This window comes from Anneissia japonica, unplaced genomic scaffold (genome assembly GCF_011630105.1).
Source record: "Anneissia japonica isolate Jap-2015-1 unplaced genomic scaffold, ASM1163010v1 scaffold9_len2422644_cov172, whole genome shotgun sequence".
Taxonomy (NCBI): Eukaryota; Metazoa; Echinodermata; class Crinoidea; order Comatulida; family Comatulidae; genus Anneissia; species Anneissia japonica.
Window position 1 is genome coordinate 1432112 of NW_022758107.1, and position 24810 is coordinate 1456921.

At 34.7% G+C, this 24810-nt stretch overlaps 1 protein-coding gene across 4 annotated transcripts; it reads right to left on the minus strand.

Moving 5' to 3' along the window:
- Positions 1 to 470: 470 nt before the first annotated feature.
- On the minus strand, positions 471 to 24462 carry LOC117125068. 4 transcript variants are annotated; one of them, XM_033271442.1, is made up of 8 exons: positions 24319 to 24462; positions 15366 to 15671; positions 14373 to 14668; positions 9305 to 14083; positions 7555 to 7727; positions 6569 to 6681; positions 4126 to 4201; positions 471 to 981 (listed from the first exon to the last, which is right to left on the minus strand). In XM_033271442.1, the coding sequence occupies exons 2-8, from the start codon at positions 15485 to 15487 to the stop codon at positions 913 to 915; spliced, it is 5628 nt and encodes a 1875-aa protein (XP_033127333.1). In that variant the 5' UTR covers positions 15488 to 15671; positions 24319 to 24462; the 3' UTR covers positions 471 to 912. The 4 variants fall into 4 exon arrangements, with proteins under 4 accessions (XP_033127333.1, XP_033127332.1, XP_033127335.1 ...); XM_033271441.1 differs by having other exon boundaries at positions 15366 to 15674; XM_033271444.1 differs by having other exon boundaries at positions 4078 to 4201; positions 15366 to 15674.
- Positions 24463 to 24810: the final 348 nt, after the last annotated feature.

Below are 24810 nucleotides of genomic sequence, written 5' to 3' on the forward strand. Positions count from 1 at the left end.
GACAAAGGACTAATGTATGCCTATATATGGTCATGATGTGCCTATATATGGTCATGATGTGCCTATATATGGTCATGATGTACCTATATATGGTCATGATATGCATATATATGGTCATGATGTGCCTATATATGGTCATGATGTGCTTATGTATGGTCATGATGTGCCTATATATGGTCATGATGTCATGTCATTATGACCATATTTAGGCATGTTTTTGTCAGATACAATTTGATGGTCTGGACAGGGGTTAAGAATAAGTGAACATCCATCCCATTTATGGCAATGGGCGAATAGAGTACTACAGTGTTATGTCACGATACCATGTGATACTACACCATTGCTATCGTTGCAAAATGCGTTCAACTGGACGCCATTTTCTCCACTGACAAAAAATTTATTCCAATTTCTAATGTAATTTTTAAGATGTTGTATCTTAGTTTTTCTTTGTAAATTTTAATTGATGATTAAATGTGTGTTTGAAAACTAATATAATGCGAGCTTTTGTGTTTTTAGTACATTTTGATGATAAAATATTAGATTTTAAAATGCCTATTCCAGAAAACCTATGAAGTCATTCAGGCGTAATGAACGGTAGCCAACGTCTGGTTGGCAACAGAGGGCGCAACCTGGCGTTGTGACGGCACGACTGTGGTACTCTATATTAAAAAGCAAATTCCTTAATAAACTTAACTCAATAAAAACAATATTACTTTAGTATACTAACTACTATCTGTATTTTTTGTTGGTAATTTTGTAATAAATGTGTATCTACAAACCAAAATGATAATTAATGTTTGATTAATTATAATTTGATCATAAACATAATCGCAACAATCTTCAATATTTAGCTTTCGCCATCTTGCCATAAAGGGACAGTATGAAAGAGGGGTACAACTGTAACTAGGTCTGTCATCTTGCTTTTTTCCTTCTGTTTCTATTCCTTGTTTTCGTACCCAACTTTGATCGCTCCTCTTTTTCCTGAAAAGGTAAATAAAAAAAAAACAGCAGCTAATAACATGCAATAATATTGAGTCACTTTTTTTGCACTCATATTATGAGTATATCTCATCATCCTTACTTGAAGTCGTGCATATGTGTAATTAAAAAAGTGGAAAAGATTTGATTGACAGAAATTTAAAATTATGTTTGGGTTCCTAATTTCATATATATTATGAAGCACAAGCTCGAGAACTAAAAACTAGAATTGCTCCTTATACGCTTGCAGTAAAAGCATAGACTCCTCGTGGTGTAATTTTCCCAAAAAATATGTACTACTGACGTTGGCAAAAAAAGCTTCACAAAATGAACGATGCTACCTAGAGTTATTTGAGCTCTCAAACACAGAGGAAAAAGGTGGAAAAGGGGTGGTTTCACCCCTTTTTCCCTCAGTTTTTCGTCAAACATGCTTTTTTTATCTTAGTAAAATCAGCTATACAACATATCAAAAATCATTTTTTCTCCGGAGCCTGGCTTTAATAAAGCCGAAATATACATTGTGGTGTCTAAGAATCCTTCTGTATTCAAACAACTCAAAACGCATCTTTTAATTTATATTTTAATTAATTCCAGATTTTTATTTCTGTTAAGATCATGAGGCTGCTTTTTAACAAAATGCGCTCAATCAATATTGAACCATTTATCATTATATTTCCCTAGCCAATAACAGAAAAATACTATGCTCACATACTTTGCATATTATTAATAAACAATGAATTTTGTATTCAAATGTTTATGTAAATTCATAAAAGCTGGATGTTACAATTTGTTCCACTGAAAATTAACTTATGTTATCTCTTAAAATTATATTTTAAAATGAATATTTGATAAAACTTTGAAGTGTGAAAGTTTGATGGAAGCCTACTTTTACTGTGTAATAAGAATATTAATATTAATAACAATAATGATGTCTAGTAAATATATATGTTTTTTTAAGAAATTTGATACTGTGCTTAAAAAATTAAATAGTTGGAAAACTAATTTAAAACATGGACTAGCATAAGCTATCATTTAAAATCCATTTTGCATAAACTTTGAGTTGTAACTTTTCTTATGAGTCAAGGCAAATTTCAAACCACCTGCAGATCAATCTACCATTACGTATAGTATAAGTAGTGAAGGTTCTTTTGTTATGTTTTATTTTGATCACTGATGATAACCGTGTGATACAGAAGAAACATGTCTGACTCTTCTTTAATTAAATCTTGGTTTATTGCTCTTGAATTCATGTTGCTTTTGGTTTCTTGACGATTTTGGTTCCATCATCCATGATTTGCACAGCAAAACAGTGATGTTTGTAAACAAGATAGCAGAAGACTAGAAAAACTTCACAAACAATTAAGAAAAGCTGAAGCTGACGTTAATTTTCTAAACTTTGAATTGAATTAAGAGTATGTTCTCCTCTACTGAATGCAGACAGATTAGGTACTTTATTATTTTAAAATTCATTTATGTTAAGCTAATAAGTATTAGGTACTTCCTGCTAGGCATCATCGCATACTAGTTGAGTACAGTACTGTAGTATTTATTTAGTGACAAATACGGTACTGTACAATATTTGCTCTAAGGCACTTTCCAAATACAAAAGTAGCTCTGAGGTCCTCCATGTCAATTTTCTAAACTTTGAATTAAATTAAGAGTATGTTCTCCTCTACTGAATATAGACAGATTGGATACTTCCTGCTAGGTATCATCACGTACTAGTTCAGTACTGTACTGTACTGTAGTATTTATTTAGTGACAAATACTGTACAATATTTGCTCTAAGGCACTTTCCAAATACAAAAGTAGTCCTGAGGTCCTCCACGTTAATTTTCTAAGCTTTGAATTGAATTAAGAATATATTCTCCTCTACTGGTCAGGTACAAGTTCAGTACATTACTCTAGTATTTATCTAATGACAAATATTTTACAATATTTGCTCTAAGGCACCTTCCAAGTACAAAAGTAGCTCTGCAGTCCTCCACAAGCAGAGAATTCTTTAAGCAGTATTCACTATATTAATGTGTTTTTTGATCTATATTATCATTTGCTTTGTGATTGAAAATATTAGAAATTGCACCCAGCAAGACTACTCAACAAGTCACAGAAAAGGGGTTCGGCATACAAAAACGGATGGCGGTGATGATAATTATCCTCAACCACACAAGCTTACAAAAAATGCTCTAAGAGGTCCATGTATGTTCTGATAAATAGACATAAAAAAGAAAATAAATTCAAAGAAAGACTTAAATAGAGACCACAGGAGTGGCAACATTTTAGAGGCACAAATAAATCAGTGTTCTTAAAGCCTACCTTTAAATTTGATTGTTGTTTGTATATATGTATATAGGTATGTACATAACATACCTACAATTATCATAATTTTAAAGAAATAAAAATTATATAAAAAATGAAAACATTATTTTGGAAAATACAAAAAATAATAAAAAGATGATTGGATGGCTTTATTTGGTGTGAACACCAAGGCTAACCACATGAAAGTCCCATGCTGTTAGTATGTATGCAACTCTGTATGCTTGTATGCATAAATTAATCTTTCCATGTCATTTTAATAGGCAATTTGTGACTAATAGCAGTGACAGATTATGAAATTTTTAAAAAATGTGCAAATTAAAAATACAAAATCCATATAGCAATACAAGCAAAATAATAATCTTTGTATTTATATTTTCAATTGGAGGAGTTTTTAATTTTTCAGAAGCTTACTTTTCAATCCCAGTATGTTTTGGGTTTTAAATTAAAAATCAAAACTAAAAACAATCAAGCTTCATTAAACGTAGAAATACTTATAGAACCTCATAGTTCCCCCTGTCCCAACAACTGTAGGGTAGTCTAAACTTGCTGTTAGAAGTGAAACAAATAAATATAATAAAAATAAAATTTTCATTCAGTGTACGCACTTCCCAATTTTGCAAGACTACAAGATGCAACAAATTAAAAGTAATCAAATAAAACTAAAAACTAACACCAAATTAAAGGGAAAAAAAATTGTTAAACATAGATTTTCTAGTGCGATATGCATAAGTCATCAAATGCCAGCCAGAACCAACCAAAGTTTGCAGACGCTATACTAACTTGACTCCCTCACTGGGCTGGCTTTCAATACTGTAATGGCGCCCTCACCTGTTCCATCTTCTTATCCAATTCAGTCATAGCTTCCTGGATCGCAATTTCAAGGCTACTGGTTATTTTTCGACTTCTATTTAAAAAAATAAAACAAAAAAAAACCATTGAATGTTTTTGTCCCAATAAGGCGAGACTTTTTTTATTCCTTGTTTCGCGTACTTATTTTTCTGAAGATCTTCAGAGGAAGGCGGAATAAAAATAAAAATAAAATCTTATTGGTGAGTGTAAAATACGATGGCTAAATGCTTCCAGTTTATATAATTAGAAAGAAATATACATATCTTATCTTTAGAGATTTCAAGGCAGCGGAGGGCGTAATAAAAATAAAGAAAAATTTTATTTTCTTCTGAAATTTCTAATTTTCGTGGCGAAGTGTGCTCTAATTGGTTAAAAATAAAATTATATTTTTACTCAAAATCATCAATATTTGCAGTCGGCGGGTTTCGCTAAACAAGGTATAATAAAAGTCTCGTCTAACAATGATTTATATCGAAAACATAAAGCTACAGTCAGAGTTGGAGATAAGCCAGGCTTATGATAAGCCCAGCTTAACTTTTCCGGGCGTCAGACGAGCGGGATTAGTAAGGCGTGAGCATTTGCATATTAATGAACCGTAACCAGGAAACGAGTTTCAAAACATTGTACTCGAAACGTACGCTTGCTCACAGAACACATAGTTGAATGCTGATTGGTCATTTTTTTAACGGAAGTCAACGCAAGACACCTCACAGCGATTAAGGCCCGGCTCAGAAAAAGTTAAACACTGTGGCACGCCAGGCCTAGTTACTATAGGAACCCAGCCAGACTTGAGATAAGCCACCTAGTTCAGACTGGCATGTGGATAAACCCGGTGAGTTGAGCTGGGTTTATTCACCTAGCCTGAACTAGGCCTTTCATTTTTACACATGAAAACTTCATTTTTTGTGGCATGTAAAGTTTTTCACAAAATCTGTAAGGAACCTTTCTTGGAGAGTGTCAATCCAATCTAACTACACACCAATGATAATTAATAGGCAGGGCCAGGAATGTGTATATTCTACATGTTATATTATTCTACAAATGTTTTTTTTTATGGACTCTAGCAACGATGTACAAGAGGCAGGAATGCAATGGTCCATTGGCTGGTGCAAGAGCATGCTCATACTGTATTTGACTGGCTTGCTAACAGAGAATTTCTGCCTATGTAGGCATACTGATTTGACTGGAGGAACACTTTTGTTTTAGTACATGCAATTCTTTCATAGGTAAAGATCGGTTAAAGTAATGAAGGTGTACTCCAATCCAGATAGAGATTGGTCATTGTTACAGATCCACTGATAGGCAGTTTTCATTGGACGACGGTAACCTTAACGTTAACAGATGACGTCATAATTTATTCATCTTGCGTTGCAGAGTATGATAATTTCAGAATTATATGTGCTTGACGTATGTTGGTTACGGGTTAGCGCATGCGTATTTCAGTTTGTTTACTAAAGTGGCAGAGCTATCGCACTGCATGTTGGGTACTAACGTTAAAGTTAAGGATAACATCGTGCGGTGAAAACTACCTAATATCATCCATTGACTGGACTACACTGCTACTGTTGCATTAATACCAGTCATTCCTACTGGTTTATTGATACCGGTCATCAGTACGAGTACACTAATACCAGTCAATGGTACTAGTCTATAGATATAGGCCTATGAATACTGCTACCAGTCAATGGTAGGCCTACTGATTCATTGATATCAGTCACTGGTACAAGTACACTGATACCAGTCACTGGTACCTGTACTACTGTAATCTGCTGTATAGATATAGGCCTGTGTATACAAATTACTACTACCAGTCAATGGTAATGGTACATTGATACCGGTCAATGATCCTGGTACATCAGAAACCCTCAATTACGAACCCCGATTGAACGAATCCCTGATTTTACGAACATAAAATTAAGGTGATGACGTGTGAACGTTTGTTATAATATTGTTAATGCCTAGTCTAAAAAGTGTTATTTACGTAAAGAGGAAGATTACCCATGCAATTTTAGGCCCCCTCAGACTTAGCTGCATAGGCCTGTGGGCCTAGTCCAGGATTAGGTTATGCCAGTGTAAGTACTGTAATACTAGCGCAAATATGGCGCAAATAAGGATAAGCTTATGGCTCCCCTACCGTGCACTGCTAAGTTCGCGGCGCTACCTCAAGTAAGGAGGTGCGACGTTTCAGGGGAAAAAAGACTTAACTACAGAACAACTTAACTACAGAAATTATATAGGCCTGTGAATACTGGTTCCTGCTACCAGCCAACGGTACTGGTTCATTGACACCAATAATAGCAGACTTCCTATGTCTGCTATTATTGGTGTTGACATGCAAAACACATTAAAACATCTCAATGTACATGTGTATAAAAAACAGAATGATGAAAGCAATGTACTGATAATTATATAATTTATGTACCTTCTACTTCTTGCTCTGGTGGTATGGTGGGCTTCAAGTCCTTCCGTCAGATTCTTTAATTTGTCAGGTTCAACTTGTGTAAAAGTGTGATCTCCAAACCACTTTACCCAAATCTAGAAAAAAAGTGAAATGAGAAAACAAAAAATCATATTTACTTGAATTCGTAGATTTAACAACTGGAACCCAGCATATAAAATAAATGCTTGCAAACTTCACATTCCTCAGGTTTACTCTAAATGAATACTTCAAATCAAAAACTTGAATGAAAAAAAAATTACCTAGTAAATTTTCAGACCAATAACAATTTTCCTGTATTCATTTGCACAGATAATTACATTAGCTGGTAATCAATTTAAAGATTTTTGTAGTAAAATGTCTGTAAATCGGTGAAAACTACATTTTTTCAAACTTTCTCGTAGGAAGGTAATAATATATTTGATGCTATTAAATTTCTGAGGTATTTTCCTGTCTTTTTGACTGATAGCACATCTTTAAACAATGATAATGTTTATTGATGAATTTTAGAGAAAAAAAAATCTGACGGATGTATTTACAGCTTTTCAGAACTATCTACTGACATGTACAGTACTGCAAATCTATGCATTATTATTAATTCATCGTACTAACATTAACACAATATTATAGAGCAATGAACTCCGCTAAGAAGCTGTGCATATATCATGCCAAGATTGTCAGGCCTAGCACAACCTTGACTACAATTGAACTCCTATAGAAAACATTGTATACATGTATGTACTAACTGTACTTTCAAAACACTATTACAACATGACTTGTGACATTTTAATTTTTGACGCACATCAAAAACTAACAAATAACAGGTGTCTTACGGTACAAATTTTTTGAAAAACCTTGGATACGAATAAAGAATTTTAGTGATATGGCCAAATCAGAAATATAGAGGTTCTTAAAGTACAACAAATTAGTGTATTTTTTTATAAAAATAAATTCAATAAAATGATTCATACCTTGCCTGTCTCCGAATGTCGATGACCTTTAACATCATTTTCACAAACAACCTTACCGGGCCATGAAGCACATCCTCTAATTTGACCCCAGACAAGATCACCAATCCCAAAACTTGGAGGCAGGTCCTCCCCAGGTGATGGTGGAGATGATTCATGGGTGCAGTTTGTGTTTTCTTTTTAGAAAATAAAACAAGGAAAGAATATTATAATTGTGCAATGTAATTGATAAATGGAAATATTAGTATTTCTATTCTTTAAAAAAAAATGTTTGTGGGGTTTACAACTTTTAATATTGATGTTATGGTACCTGGTAGCTACACACTTTCATATTTAATCTAATTCAATATTTTTTTATCTATTATAATTCAATAATCAACTGTTTATTTTTTATTTTTATTGTCCCCAAATCTGTTGCCAGACAATGATCTTGTATAAAAACAAAATTATTTTTGACAACTTAGTACAACTGTCATGAGTGAAAAATGGTAATTTTTATTCCTCTTTATAATCATTCAATAGGCAATCTTAATTTTTTCCACTATTAATTATTATAAATCCTGGAAGCAATAAGATCTTGATGTGTTATTATTTAGAAAAGTTTCAGGGGTAAGGGATGCTTGATGCGCCATCATTTTGTGGGGCCCATGCCATCTTAGATATACCACTGCAAATCAACTGGCTGTTGATGTTGAAAAGTATTTGCTGCGGAAGCAGCCAATTCATATTCTTGACAGCAATTTGACCTCTGAAAGGTCATTGTTTGTCAAAAAACCAGGGCCTAAGACGACTGAAAAGCGGAGTTTCCTTCTTTCGTTCTGCCGGGTAAAATCAATTACTTTAGGCGACGTTTGTAGACTAACCTACATGTACCAACTTCCGCATGTCGCGCTAGCCTTATCCTACTCTAGGCCTAGACTAGCTAGGATGGTATAGGCCTAGCCTTGAAGGGACGAAGGTCCCAATGAAAAACAACGTCGCTCCTTGATAGCTAACATTGTCTATTTAACATCACAATAATTCATTATTAGACTATTGTTTTTTGAATTGTACTCCACAAATCTCAGCTGATACCTCGCACAACTCGTTAACATCTCGTATCTATTGTCATGACGTCATGGCTCGCTGGCTCACACTTGTGATGTCTCGCACTTGTGATCAAATAACACTTTGGCAACACTCTTTGGCAGTCAACTCACCCCTAGAAAACCCACCCTTGGAAACTTGCCCCATAAAAAAATGTACACTTCCTAGACCATGCAGTCTTCAAAATAAAAATTGTAACCTTTGGTAATCAACTACATTTTCCACATACATAGAGATTTTTTAAACTTTATTAAAAAAAAACCTAAACCATAATTCACCATTATAGACACTTTTTGACAAAAATGAAAAATTACGACTTTGTTACCCAATGAGAAGTGTTCTAATATAGACAATGGGTCGCGTCTCATATTAATTGTTATATTTTTATTATTCATTATTTTCACTTGACTCGCATAAATAATTTTGTTTGAAGAACATTTATATGCAGTTGTACTTCGCAGCACTTCATTTGCAATTTGCAATTTCTAGTATTAACATTATAGTAAACTAATAGTTAGCAACTAACTTTATTTTTTAGATAATTCCTTATTTTCGTAGCCTACACCTGGAGCGGTGCAATAAATTAAAAAAAAAACTGTGGTGTGAACCACTGATGAAAAAATGTAAGCTAATGAAATTGAAACAGAGTATTATATTTGCCACCAACCTTTACAAGCTTCTTCAATATCTTCAGGTTTATCTGAGTTATGCTGACTTATTTCAAGACATTCTTCCTCTATTGCACTCTTAATTACATCTTTCTGCTTCTCCTTCCTTGTTTGCAGTCTGCCACCAAGTTCTCCATTAACAAGATTCACCAATGTAAACTCCTTTTCAGAGTTCTCTAGCCGTTCTGATAACAAAGCTGCCTTTGATTGCTCTCTGCCAATTGTTCCAGCTGCAGTTGATTTAAGATTTTTATTTTGATCGGTAGAACTGACAGTCAAGTCATGTTTAACGACATCGGGTTGAATTACATTCGTTTTGATTTCTTTCTCCAATTCCAAGGTTTCACACACTTCCTGATTGCTTGGCAAATGATCAACTTTTACTTGAGCAAGTGTCTCTTCATCCACTGTTTGTTTCTGTTCTATATAAGTTGTGTTTACCTCCACAACTGATATATCACTTTCTACTGTTTCTCTATCATCAACATTACCTATACTTTCAGAAAGTGGTTCAATACAATAATTGTCAGCTTCTTGGGAGGCTGGTGGAAGAGCAGTAGAGTTAACCGGCAAAGGAGCCACTTTTTCGCAGGTACTTGCAAAGGAATGTAAACAATTTTCTTGTAAGCTCTCTGAAGCATCAAGGCTTAACCTTTCAAATCCAGAATTTGAAGTCTGTTGCTGTAATTTAGATAGTTCTATATTGTCTAAACTTATTTTTGTATTATTAAGTTCTTCACTACATTCATCTGTATTTATTTCCGAATCACATTTGATGAAATTACAAGAATTTTCCTCTTCTACATTTATGATTTCTTCACTATCATGCTTGCCTATCACACTGTCTTGCACTAAGTTTTCAAGTTGCACGCTTTTATCAAGGTTTCTATCATCATCTACAGTTTTTGTTTCTAAATCATCAACAAGCTCCTTCACAGTACTAGTCATCAGTGTGCCTGTAGGCTCAACTTGCATAGCTTCTACACTATCTGCAATAGTGCCATCATCGTCTGGTGAAGCATCAATAATATTAGACTCAACTACCATTTGACAATCCAAATCACAAGTAACTTCATCTATGGCTGAATTAGTTATGTCTTTCAACTCAAACCGAGTCTTATCTTCAGCTGGTTCCTGCTTTGCATCTGAAATTGTATTGGTTTCTGGCATAGACTGATGTACACTATGAGATTCAGATGTCCTACTATCACTTAAATTATTAGAAATATTAATTACTCCCTGTTCAAACTTCGGTAGGGGATAAGAATTGTTTTCTTCAACAAATGGAGACTCTTCTGTTTGCAGGATAACTGGCTCCTTTAATTCTTCCATGATTTCTTTATTATCTGCAAGACCGAAGTTGGTTTTATCTCTTACAAAACGAAGCTCTAGAGGTCCAGCTTTTTGAGATGTGTTTTCCGAGTCATTCATTCCTGACTGTTGATTTAATAAATTACTTTCCCCACTAACCTCCACCTCAGTGATGTCATCTGCTATACTTGATAATTTAAGTGCTTGAGGGGTGGCAGCACTTGAGTGAAACATGTGTGGCTGTTCTATGATTACTTCTTTATTCCTTGGTGGGTCAGAGCTATTTATATCACTCAAGTCAACAGGTGTATTTACAGAAGAGTTTTCAGGATTAACTTTATCTGAAATGTCTGCCGAAAATAAACTAACTTCTGACAGCTTATCATCACTAAGATCTGCTTTATAAGGGGGTGGACTATTACATCCATCATGCAATGTTGATTCAACATTTTTATTAGTTTCCTCAATAGATTTTTCTAATATTTTTCCAGTTATAGGTAGTATATCAGTGTTTGTTTTACATTGGTGGTCTTCAGAAGACTCAACAGAGCAAGAGCCAATCGACTTTGTTACAGTTAACATCGCTGTAGATACTATTGTTGGTTGAGATGCTTCACAAATTCTAGTTTTGCTCATAGCATCATTAGATCTCTTCTCACTAACAACTTCACACAACTCATATGATGCATGTTCAGACTCAATTGCAACATTAGTTTCTATTGCATCATTGACATTATCTTTGGGTACCTGATTTGAATCTGGCTGTGGCCGATCACTTTTGTCTTTATCGCAATCATTAATAGACTGTTCCAGAGAATCATGTATGATGACATCACTACTATCTAAAGATTGTTCAACATCTTCCTTGGTTTCCTTAGGAATTTCTTCAATGCATGGGAGATCAATTCTATTTTCATCTTTAATGCTATGACTACACATAGGTTCAGAAGGAAGTGGTGGGGTTATGGTGGTCTGACATACAGTTCTTTGGTTCTTATCTTCTGCATCAACAACCTGAGCCTTAGAATCGACAATAGTACTTTTATAATCGTCACCAGCAATAATTAAACCATCTCCTGGTGACTGATTGGATGAAATATCATTGGACGGTAAACTGGAGAGCTCTGACTGGGCAGCTATCACTTCTGGTGATGTGGTTTTTATTGCTACTACTTCACTTTGGTCTTTAAAACTTATGGGTTGAACATCAGGTATTTCATTTTTGCAATTATCCACTACTTGGAGTTTTTCTGTTAGATTTTCAGGATTGTGCAAGGAAGAATTTGTCCCTGCCATGTTAACATCACTCGCAATTGACACAACTGGTGGGGTTGCGATTGTTGCAGGCGTTTCTTGTCCCGATGTTATTAGGACTTTCAAACCTGTACCTGATGCATCAATGACAGCATGATAGACTGCTTCATCTTCTGCCTTACCCATTTTCTGCTTCTCTGCTTCTTCCAACAGCCCTCTTTCCCTTTCGATCTCCTTTTCTTTTTCTTTCCTCATAGCAAGAATATCTTTTACTTTTTGTGGCCCTGAACGAGCTCCGCTTTTAGGACTTTTCTTCACACTACCATATTGTCTGCCAGGTGATTTTCGCCGATTAGGCCGAGAAACATTAGTTCCAATGGGAGTAGTCTGTAAACCAACAGATGCAATGGGATTGGGTACTTGTTGAAATCCCATTCCATTTCCCATCTGAGATGCTAAACCACCTGATTGTAGCATGTTTTGTAGCATTGACGGATGCATCTGACCAAAGCCACGATTCCCCGGAAGCATGTGAGATCCAAAGCCAATCCTCTGTTGATGTTGAAAGTTGACAAAAGTTTGTTGCATATTCTTAATATTCATTTCTGCCAACCATTCTTTAGTTGATTTCTCTGATAAACTTGGTAAAGGAACATTCCGTTGATGCATTATGTTTGGGGGTACACATCCAGATTGGAAGCAGTTATTCAAGTTATTAGGCATGCCACCAATCAGATGATTGAATCCTGGAGGCACCTGGTTCATCATGGAAGATTGGTTCTTAATCATTGAAAGATACCATTCTTGATCATGTTGCATTTGAACCGGATGTCGAATCATGTGATCAAGCTGCATTTTCTTTGTCTCCATTTCACCAGTAACATTATTGACACCTTCTATTGTACATGTAGTAGACGTGTTGCTACTTTCTTTTGCAGGTGTCACATTAATTGATTTATCATGTTCAGCTGTCCTAGATATGGAGTTCTCAGAAATGAGTACATCTTCTACAACTGCATCAGACTGCTGTTTTATACTCTCATCAAACTTGGGTTTTTTGGGAGAAGGTTCACTAACTGTGCTTGTTGGAACTGAGGAAGTTGAAGTAGCTATATCTTGATTCCTTTTCAGAACCAAATGTTTATTGTCCTCACTTGAATTGTTCTTGACTGATTCCACATTCTTTGTAGCACTTGTAACACAGTCTTTTGACAAAATATCTGATGAAACAAAATCACTATTAGCTTCCTCTCTGGAGGTATCACTTTCTTTGCAATTGAGCATCTTCTTTCTAGGTCCATCTTTAAGTAAAGGCACTGATTTTGGTACATTTGGAACAGTTTTTATCTGATTGCTTAAAATATTTTCAGATGGATTTATAAGTTCTTTTTCAGCTATTTGTGCTCTGGCTGCTGCTGTTAGCAGGGAACTCGCTGGAAACGAGGTTATCATTGATTGTCCAAGAACAGGTAATGAAAGCTTGTTAGGGGTAGGTTCTACAGGTGTTGAATGCCTTAGAGGTACTGGAGGTGGATAAAACTGACCTTCTGCTTGAGGAAATGACAATCCTCTTCTTAAATGATTAAGATGATTTTCCTGGATCTTTCCATGAGCTTGGTGGAGTCCATCTTGAATAGGTTCTGCTGTTGGAACAAAGGATGATACATGTGGAATTCCAGGAATCTGTTGCATTGGTTTACCATGCAAAAACTGAGGACTAGTTTGATATTGTACATTAGTAAAACCAGAAGATCCAGGTGAAATCCCTGGTGATAAAAGGTTGCTTGCAAGTGGAACAACACCTGGAAAGATGTCTCCATTCGGAGTTACAACCATTTCACGATGAATTCCAGGTGGTGACACATGTTGAGCGATTCCTTGCATGGTTTGTGTGTCTGAAGTTGTATAGCCATTAAGTTTTTCCATAGTCCTTGCAGCTAACAAAGCATCAAATGCTAGATCTCCTGCCAACTGTGTATTATGACCTTGGATAGGAAAATTATGTATATGCCTAGGGTTATTCATTGCAGCATACTGAGCTGGCATTGTAGAGGTGGCATGAAATCTGTTGGCAGTAAAGGAGTCCATAGACGGCAAAGGGCCTGACATTTTCCCACCCTGTTGCATGGCTAAGAGCTTTGAAACTGACAGACTCGGCAATTGCTTCTGCTGACAAGCTGAAACTTTTGCTTTTGTACGTGATCGTTTAGTACCTGGTGAAAAAACAGAAAAATAATAATAACTGTTTGTGACGTACAATAAAGATTGCAATGGTTAAAGAAAATCTTGAACTTAAAACACAGCAGAATCTGTATTGTGCGCATGCAATTCTCAGTTTTGAATTGTAAGGCTAAATACACACTTAATATTTAACTAAATTCAGTCATGTGTGTGAAATCTGTAAAGAACTTTTTTGTAACTGCGCAATTAAAATGATTAATCATCAGCTGATTCATGGATCTAAGTAAAAATACATGATACTTAAAATTTTGTCAAACTTACCCTTTGTATTTGCCTTACAGTCTCTTTTGCTGTCATGTCCATTGCTAGCCTCCAGATCAGTCACACTATTCTGCAAGGTTGCCATGGCAATTATTTTCCGTTTATGATTACACAGTTTAGTTAAATCACTGTCTTTGATCACATCCTCTGCAAGCCTTATTTTGCCTTTGACTTTGCAATCAAAGTTAAATACCCTTTCAACCATTAAAGGGCACTGTAGACCACACTTACAAGTTCCCTCCGTTGCTATGTAGGCTTTTATCTCCTGTATACTTGTCAGTTTAAATCCACTTGAGCTGATTAAATATCAAAGACATTATAATGAATGTGTTTAAATTATTAATGTGTTATTAATAAATTTATGTAGTAATTACTCTTTAAAATCTATCTGTAATACAGTAACTCTAAAATATTTGTGATACAGCTTAATTTAAATACAGTATGAAGATGCAAATTTCTGTAATATAATTTATTTTTATAACAATAAAATTTGCCAGTAACAGGAGCGTCGACATGAAACATGAAATACAAAACAATTTATAACTATAAATTAGATTGACATCTAAGGATATGATGGAAGTTAATTATAATTATTAATATTATTACTAATTAGTAAATAAAATTTATTTAGTAATCAATATTTATCATATAGCTATTAATATACTAATTACAAAAAGATGGGCAGGCAAATTAATTATTATTCATATTAAAGGAAATTAATTACAATCACAAGAATTAATTACAATCATTAATTTAATTAAATTTAGTACTGCCACCAACTACCAATTACTTTTTTTTCTGAAGAGTATTTTATTTACTACCATGAAAATAATGGTTATTTATAACTATTATTTAATTACAGTATCTTATAATAATTATCACTAACTTTTATGAACCAATAAAATTACCATTAAATTATTGATTACACCAATGTTATTATTATTTTATTATTTTTTTTATTTAGATAGTAATATTATTAGTACTTATACTTACCTAAAATAAGCAACAGCACCTTTGTCAAGCTCCCGCCTCCAGCCTATTGGTATTATGCATACCTTCTCCTTGCCATCTTCTTCCATGGTACTACCAGGCTGCTGCTGCTCACAGCCAGCCATAATCAGAATTGGTAACGCCTACAGTACTCCAGCAAAGAGCTATATTCCAGTAGGTCCATACCAAGCGCTAGCATTCCACGCTAGCACATAATAACAAATATAAAACTAAAACAGTCTCTCAAAGACATTCCACTGCCTCACGCTTTCACAGGCCTTCTTTTGAACGATTCTTACTCAAGACGAACTACTGTAAAAGAAAAAAAAGTATAGCAGATGTTACAATTTTACTGAATTTAAAATTGCTGGAAAATTATTAAAAGGTATTGAGAAAAATAAATAAACTAACTGCCAATTATAATGGAATGTTTTGACATCGTCAGAGGAGATGGGAGCTGTATTACTATACTGTAGCTTGAATAAAATGTTTTTTGGGTTTTTTTTTTCAAATTCCAGGATCTATGGTTCAAATATTTTGGAGTTCATCTGAAACTCCACTCCTCACAATGAGACAAAGAAGATTGAAGTAGGGGCATCAATACGACCAGGCACATACCGGGCCGATGTGATTACACGAAGAATGCAATGTAAAAGGGCATGCAACATTGTTTTAATGACAATCTGCTGTTAGCATCACATCATCAAATGAAGCAGTGTATATGCCAGTTTTAACTGTACAGTACAGTAGGTCACACTGTTTGAACCTTTTGATGTGGAACAAAAAAGAAATATTTAAAGAGAATGGACTTTCAATTTATTCAAAGCATTTATTTATACAGTATCGTACTGTACAATTGCAGCTACATCCAGCTTACTATCATATTTACTGTACAATCTGGTACTGTTCTTAGGTGGAGAAGGACAATGCTGAAAGAAAAGTACAGTTCAAAAAACAGTTCCCCCCTACAGTGGGTGGAGCCACCCAGCCTTGGAAGTTTTCCACCCAGTTTAAAGCTGATTTCATGGCCCCCTTACTCACCTTTATTAACCCCCTTGTCCATCCTTAAAATCCACACTTACAGTATTTACAGAATAATGCGATCTCCCACCCACCCTTAGTTTTCTACAGCTACAACCCTGTCCTCCCTCCCTCTGAAAGAGTATAAAATGTTGATTTGTGTAATTTTGCTTATCATTTTTTTAATTTTATAAGAGAGCTTGGAGTACAAATAGAAATACAAATGCAAAAACTTGTATTACAATCTGAGAACAAATTGAAGTTTAACTGCCTACAGTACCGCACAGTATGGTACACTATTAACAACCCCCTTACTGTATGTGTTGTACTCTTTTCAAAATGTTCAAAAGAATGGATGGCATCTTAACGTTATATGATTGCGTACAGAATAGTTTTTAAATCTACAATTCAAATCCTTCCAAACGGTATACATACAGTTGAACTGTTCCTAGGTTTGATAATTTAATAATTTACTTTTTTTAATGTAAATTTTCATCTGTAAATTTCCCTTTCAATGTCCCACAATGGAACCTGTAAATATGATGAAATAATATAAAAATAGAATACACTGAATCTGGAAATGAATATAAACATTCATTTACTGTATGTTCTTGTTTATTCTCTAGTACCTACTGGAAGAAGATGAAAGGGAATTGTTTCTACAACAAGCAATAGACACAGTCTCAGATACAGTAAAGTTCAATGGAACACTATACAGCTTAGCTGCAACCTTTTCAATCGAAAAATACTTTAATTTTGCATGCCCTTTTATGGCAAGATTTATGATGGACGTGCGGATGTCATTTTTTTTTTTCGGAATAATCATGTGAGTATAAAGTCACTCATACTTCCTGTGCCATTATTATTAACATAGTAGTCATTCTATAAAATTTCAATATTTATTAAAATTTGATGAAATTCCAATTCCAGGCGAAAATTATTAAAAATTTCAGAAGACTTTGCTTTTTCATGTTATACTGGAGCAAAATCAATTTCCATGTCACTTTTGTGATTACCGGTAATAAAAAATACTGTATTATTAATAAAATAAAATAAAAGGAAGTAGAATATAATAATCATTTATAAAGTATCAGTAATTATGTGAACAGAGAAATGTGCTTGTCATTGAAACATAGGCTTACTGTTTACTGTATACAGTCTGCCCTCCAATTCGAGACCACTTTGTGTATCTGAAATTTGGGGTGGTCTCAGGGTTTGGTCTCAAATTAGAAACCTCTATATAGAGACCACAGGCTTAAAGTGGTCTCCAAGCAGCATAATTGGAAAGTAACCAAACCTGAAACCTCTAAATGAAGACCGAAGATAAAAGTGGTCTCCAAAAGACAACTTGGGACAACCATTGGTTGGATATCCACTTCTTTTCACATGAATGTGAATAACTACAGAGAAACACTCAGATGACACTCTTCTTACAATTATTAGGTGTTCCATCTTGACCAGATTTCCCCAATATTTTCCCCCAATAACTGTAATAATTTTTGCCTTTATTTTTAATTATTTACATATCTTTGATTTTAGCAGGGGGGCAGAACATTTAGCAGGAGAATTTCCCCTCCCCCTCCATTGGCTACAGGGCTGGGGAATAGTGCATCAATTAAATGGTTGAAGAAGAAAATCAGAAGCATAGGACTGTATCAAATTAGAGATAAGCAGTGCTTCAACAGCACTTTTTGTCAATAGGTGCTTTGTAACAGATTGTTGTAAAAAATTTACTGAATATTGTATGATAGCCAGTGGCCTAAAACTAAATTATTTTTAAAACTGGCTTATTCAAAGATACTGTAATACATTTAAGAAACCTTTAATTACATGGATAAATTTATGAAAATACATCTGTTATAATTTTGAAGAGCATTAATTGTTTAAAAAAACTTGTATCTGATTTCATTTTTAAATATGGTCTTGAATTGAAGACCATTTTATCACTTAGTACTTCCATAAAGGTGGTCTCGACCTCGAATTAGAGAAGTCTATTAGAGTGTAAGCTATCAGTGTTAAAAATATAGAGGGTCAGTTGGTACTTTGAAAAAGTGGTCTCGAATTAGAGGGGTCTTAGAATTAGAGGGCAGACTGTACCTCCATGGTTCTACTTTACCAGTGGCAGATTCAACGGGGGAAGCCCCCTAAATATTTTTTTTAAATTGTAAAAAATTTGGTGAAATATATACATGTAGGAAAATTACAATCGAATTCAGGTCTTAATGTGCCTTTTCCAGCCAGCTAGAGGTGCCATCATCATAAATTTTCTTGCCTCAGCCCCCAACCATGGTGGGGCCGAGGTGGTCTACAGTACAGTAGTTTCACATGTGAAATTTCCCCATGGGCCTCCTCTATTTCGAATTCCTGGATCCACCACTATGTACAGTACCTTGTGGGGCAGCATGTTATTGTTACAATATCTATATGAATACTATGCAGATGAAATGCTGGGTTTTAACACGTTGACTGCCGGACCTTTTTTTAAGGTTCCTTCCCGTGTGCCAAACAACTTTACATGTACAAACATACTTTTTTGAAATATTATTTAGTCATCATCAAAATGATCTGTCTATTAAATTGGCGGAAAAATACTTTTTATTTACTATGCCAAGTGCGAGTTATCTCGTCCGCTTTTTGCATGGGTTGGTATATGTTCAAATAGCGCTTCCACTTGTGCTGCTCGAGTGTACTACCGGCAACATAACACAACAACCATACATACGTCATTTGTAAGTTATCGTCTAGGTGTACCTTCCCCGAACTACCAGCCATTGAGTCTGTGGTTCTACTGTAAATGTATAACAAAAAAGTTATAAACGCTAGAAGGTTCCCCCGATTTTTTGACGAGTATACTCATCCCTGGCGCCCTCAGCAACACCCTGTGGGCGAGTACTGTATACTCGTCTTTAGCAGCCAACGTGTTAAAGCCAACACCATGTAGCAATTTTATGGAAACCAGGCCTAATTTTAAAGATTGAAAGTACACACTACAGTATATTTTTTCCTAAACCACTATATGTATACTTCATTTCAAGATTTAAAATACTGTATATGGAGTAGGCTGATCACAGTGAACACTTTCAGCCGTCCTGAGGCAAAACCACGTACCTGACACTTTTGTGGATTTTGAGATAATAATAATTTGCGAGTACTGTATTTTAAACACTTCTGAAGTACCTGTGAAAATTTCAGGTCTCAATGAATGAGTGGTTTCTGAGATACAGTAGCACCACCTCTTTAAGCACAGAACTTAAACTCTAATGATTTTCCCTGGTAAAACCAGGTAACTGCAAGATTATGGGGCAAAACATTGTATCTACACTGTACAGTAGATACTGTACGTTGTTTTGCCTTGAGAATGGTATTAAAAAATTGTTTTGAGCCGATTGAGTTTGACAAGGCAAAATCAACTGGTAAATGGTGTTTCATATATATAGTCTTAACAGCGATGCATGAACAAGCTGGATAATGCATGTGATTGCCCAAACGTGATAAATTCCAAAAATATGTTGCACTTGCAACAATACGAAGCCTGACATGTTTCCGAGGCAAAACAACGTATCTGTGAAAATCGCTAATAACTTTTCAAGAAACAAGCGGTTGCACTGCAATTAAAAATTTTACAATCAAAATTTCTATAGATATACAATCCTGCAAAATTTCAAAAGGGCACAACAATTTATTGGCAAATTGCAAACATGATCTCTATTTTTCTCCAAAAGTGAAAATTTCAAGTTACATTGTTTTGCCACGGAATGTCCGCTTAACTGTACATGTACATTACCTGCACAGCTGGCCTAACCCAAAGTCCTTGCTGTGGTAAATCAATAATTTGATATTCACAAAAGCTGCAGTAGACCCATTTCTTACAATTCATCAATACCATAAAATATTGTAAAAAGTATAAAGTGGGTACAGTATTTTAGTGGGTCAAGGAAATCATCAAAAATCAGATAACTATCTACAGTCTGTCTCTATCATTTACAGTATTATATCGGCATTATAGGAAAGCAATTGTGTTATTTTGTAATTCAGTGACTAACTGTAAACTTGACACTAGACTTAAGACTTTATTTACTTAAAATTTAATAAGTTCATGTAAGTAAAACAAAAGAAATAAAAAAACACAATGTTGCATTATAGTAAGCATAATACTAGAAATTGCAAATTGCAAGTGAAGTGCTGCAAAGTACAACTGTATATAAATGTTCTTCGAACAAAATTATTTATGCGAGTCAAGTGAAAATAATGAATAATAAAAATATAACAAATAATATGAGACACGACCCATTGTCTATATTAGAACACTTCTCATTGGGTAACAAAGTCGTAATTTTTCTAGGGTTTTTAGGGGTGAGTTGACTGCCAGAGAGTGTTGCCAAAGTGCGAGCCAGCGTGTTATTTGATTACAAGTGCAAGACATCGCAAGTGTGAGCCAGCGAGTTATTTGATTACAAGTGCGAGACATCGCAAGTGTGAGCCAGCGAGCCATGACGTCACAACAATAGATACGAGACATTACGCGAGTTGTGCGATTACAATAATAATAATAATAATAATGAATTATTGCGATATTAAATAGACAATTTTAGCTATCAAGGAGCGACGTTGTTCTTCATTGGGACCTTCGTCCCTTCAAGGCTAGACCTATCCTAGCTAGTCTTGGCCTAGAGTAGAATAAGGCTAGCGCGACATACGGACGTTGGTACGTGTTGGTTAGTCTACAAACGTCGCCTAAAGTACAGTAATTGATTTTACCCGGCAGAACGAAAGAAGGAAACTCCGCTTTTCAGTCGTTTTAGGCCCTTGTTTTTTGACAATCAATGACCTTTCAGAGGTCAAACAATGACCTTTCAGAGGTCAAATTGCTATCAAGAATATGAATTGGCTGCTTCGCAGCAATAATTATACTGTACAGTAGGCCGACTGTAGGTCTCCAAACTGTACAGTAAAGGGGTCAGTGGGTCACAAGTCAATTTCAAATCTCCTATTAACCAAGTAAGTTAGCAGTAATGCTGTAGTAGAGCACTGTAGCATAAAATACTTTCTCATGGAGCTATACAGTAGGCATTTGTTCCCTTGACCTTGGACTGTTTCAGATTTAAAATGTATTTTTAATATTATTATTAATTTTAACAACTCAAATTTTCAACACAAAATTATTTTTTCAAGGTCTGAAAAATAAATTTTTAACAGTATATAATACTGTAATACATTTCCAGCAAAGTTGGTGAATAATTAACAAAATGTGATTTTAAGTTTATTATTAATGTAGTGTAGATTCATTGTATTCAAAATATTATATGGTTTGGTTAGCAAGCATATGAGTCATGATCCAAGTTTGGGTTGCAATGTAAATGCATGAACTTCTGAGGGTTGTCAGGTTGCATCTACATAGTAAAAGAAAATGTGTTGCAATTATCATACAGTATCTATGGATTCATGGGAAAACTTGTTACAAAATTTTACGGCTTGATGAAACTTCACTATTGTACGCACCAGTGGAACAGGGGCAGATTCATCAAGGATGGCAAAAATACTACACAGTACTGTAGTCCGACGATTGGTTGTATATTATGGGATTCTTTTTACGTCATTTCTAGGGGGTCCGCTAAGAGGCCTCGGGTCGTGGGAAGTTACTGTATGGCAAATTATTATTAAGTGGGGTAAAAAGTTGCCGACAGTATGTGTTTTCATGAAATCAAGGACAGCATTTCAAATTGCTGTATCTAACATTTCACTGGTTTAGAAACACACAACGTACTGAGCTCAGAGCATGTTTTGCTAAGTGGCCATTTATGTGCAGTAGAGTAGACCCCGATTCAGAAGATATATAGGACATCAAAATTTACACTGGGTTTGATCACTCGGCCCTTTGAGCTACTGTATCACATTATCTAAGCTTTCATAGGTGGTTTAAAGGAGAATGTTTGCATCTGTTACATTGCACTGCTGTGGGCCAGCTAAATTTCAAATTTCAATTTGAAACAGAACAAAAGAAATACAAATTTATTTTAAAATAAATGTTGTCGAAGTCAAATTTTTCAAGTATTTTTTTTTCTCATGGGATCAATTCCAGATTTTTCTCTCGACAAAAACGCTAATGTACAGTACTCCCTAAGCCTCTTCATAATGAGACTTGGTTTATAAAGCATCGTTCCCTCCTGTAATTGGCAGTTGTTATAAGGTGAAAAAAAAATTTTTTAAATGACATATTTATGATGTAAATGAAAAATATGATAAGCTCTAATCAGGTGGCTCTATTAATGATGACCATACATGGAATGTTTGGAAATTCCTTTGGAAATCTCCTACATGCAGTTAATAATACTGTAATTACTAATAAAATATGACATTTGAAGATTATATTTGAATATTATTAATATTAAATAATGTTTTTAAAATTTTGGTTAATGGTTTTAATGTAATTTAATTTAGTTTTAAATCTACTGTATATTTTTAAAAATTATAATTAACATGATGGATACGATAGCGCCACTGAAGTTTAAAGTTACAGTCAAGCCAGCTCCTCCAATCAAAGACTCAGGTTTACGTAAAACTGGCAGAACAATATCCACAGCCTTTAATAATAAAACGACCACGCTGAGTCTTTACATGTTGCCATCCTGTGGAGTAGAAATTGGTCTCCTAGTTGGATAAGTGGCCACGCAACAATGACAAGGATGAAGAACTTAATAATACACAACATGTATAATACAGCTTCTTCTTCCCCTCAAGTCACTACGTAGCTATAGTAGTGTATATGATCTTGCTTACATAGTGTGGTAGAAGGATTCCAGGTAGGATACCTGACACGGACTACGACTACTGTAAATGCTCCTTCTGTGACAGTATAATGCAGCCAATTAAATTTTTATGTTTTGATTAGTTTTTTGATACACATGGCTGATAAAACAGATTAGTAAATCATGTGCTTACTAATCTACGATCAACAATATTATTTAATTTTTTCGCCAACCCCGTTCGCATGTTTGTTGAAAACAAAAATTAGAATATAATTGTCCATCTCTTATTGCGATTATAGAGTGCGAAATGACTGTGTTATAATGGTTTTAGGTAAAATACAGTAACCTGGGGCAAAAAGGACGTAGACCTGCAGGGTCAACGCGTAAAAAGCTGAGATGATTCAATAACTGTATTATTATTTACTGGCAAGTTGACACAATGTCATATTGTGGTAAAAATACAGTATTATTAGACACACAATGTAATCTCTGTTTTGTGTAGACACATGAACAGTGAATGATACTCTGATTAAGTCTGGTGGATCAGACCACCCATGAGTAGGAAATTTAATAATGTCTGCAAAACATAAACAAGTAAAAAAAATTACATGATCACCTTGCCCTCAACTCAAGTATTGATAGGCCTAATTCAACAAACTGTTTGCATACATTAAAAAAATAATTACCACAATAAGACATTGAAATATAACATGTTATTTAATCTGCTGCGATTATAATAATAGCTTATGTATTAATAAGAACTGAAATTGACGACGCTGAGGTATATTTCTACGTAGGCCTAGGCCTACATAATTTCTATCAAAGGAAATCTGTTTCATTCAGCAATCAAATAATGATGTGGTGTAAACAACAACACAGAGGTAAAACCTACAGTACCAGGAAAACAGTGTCCCGAAGTGGAATATATCACTAGTTAATGCAAAATGAGTGTACCTAGTAAATCTAGTAAATACGGTTGTTTTTATAGCTCTGTTTTTCGCCGTAGAGAATTGTTTGATTTTGACTTCTTACAACCAACCACCAGCACCGTCGGCGAAGGCTATGCAGGCTACACAGTGGAAATAGGTTGGATCAAGCTGTTTCATGTAGCTGTAGGGAAGAAGTATGTTACTTGCTGTACATAAATAAACATCAAAAATCAAAGGAACGATAATTTCTCATTAACCTACCTTTTAAAACAATGCACAATACCTAAGCTGCACATAACTATATCCATAATATATAAAATCCACTAAATAGGGATGTTGTTATACACAATTTGCAACACAACATCTGTAAAATTTGCCCAATATGCAAATTACAACTATACTATCGAGAGAGGGTTCGCAGGGGCTGTGGACAAAATAAATAATGAAAAACGTGCTAAGGAACTTATCCTCACAACAGACCAAAAGAGCCATTTTCTGGCCTACTCGGTCCTGATATACTCACAATGCGTTACTTAATGGTACATTGTATTTGTAATTTTTCGGCTTAGTTTTATTAAATGGGCAAGGGGTGGGGGGCGCCAGTGAACAGGCCTAGAATACCTGTCGTTTGACGCCACGGACCAAAATATTAATTTGCCTATCCAAGGTAACGTTATTTTGATTGACAATCGCTAATTTAATAAAAAAAAACATTGGCCATATTTAGCAATAACAACTTTCTATTGATCATTA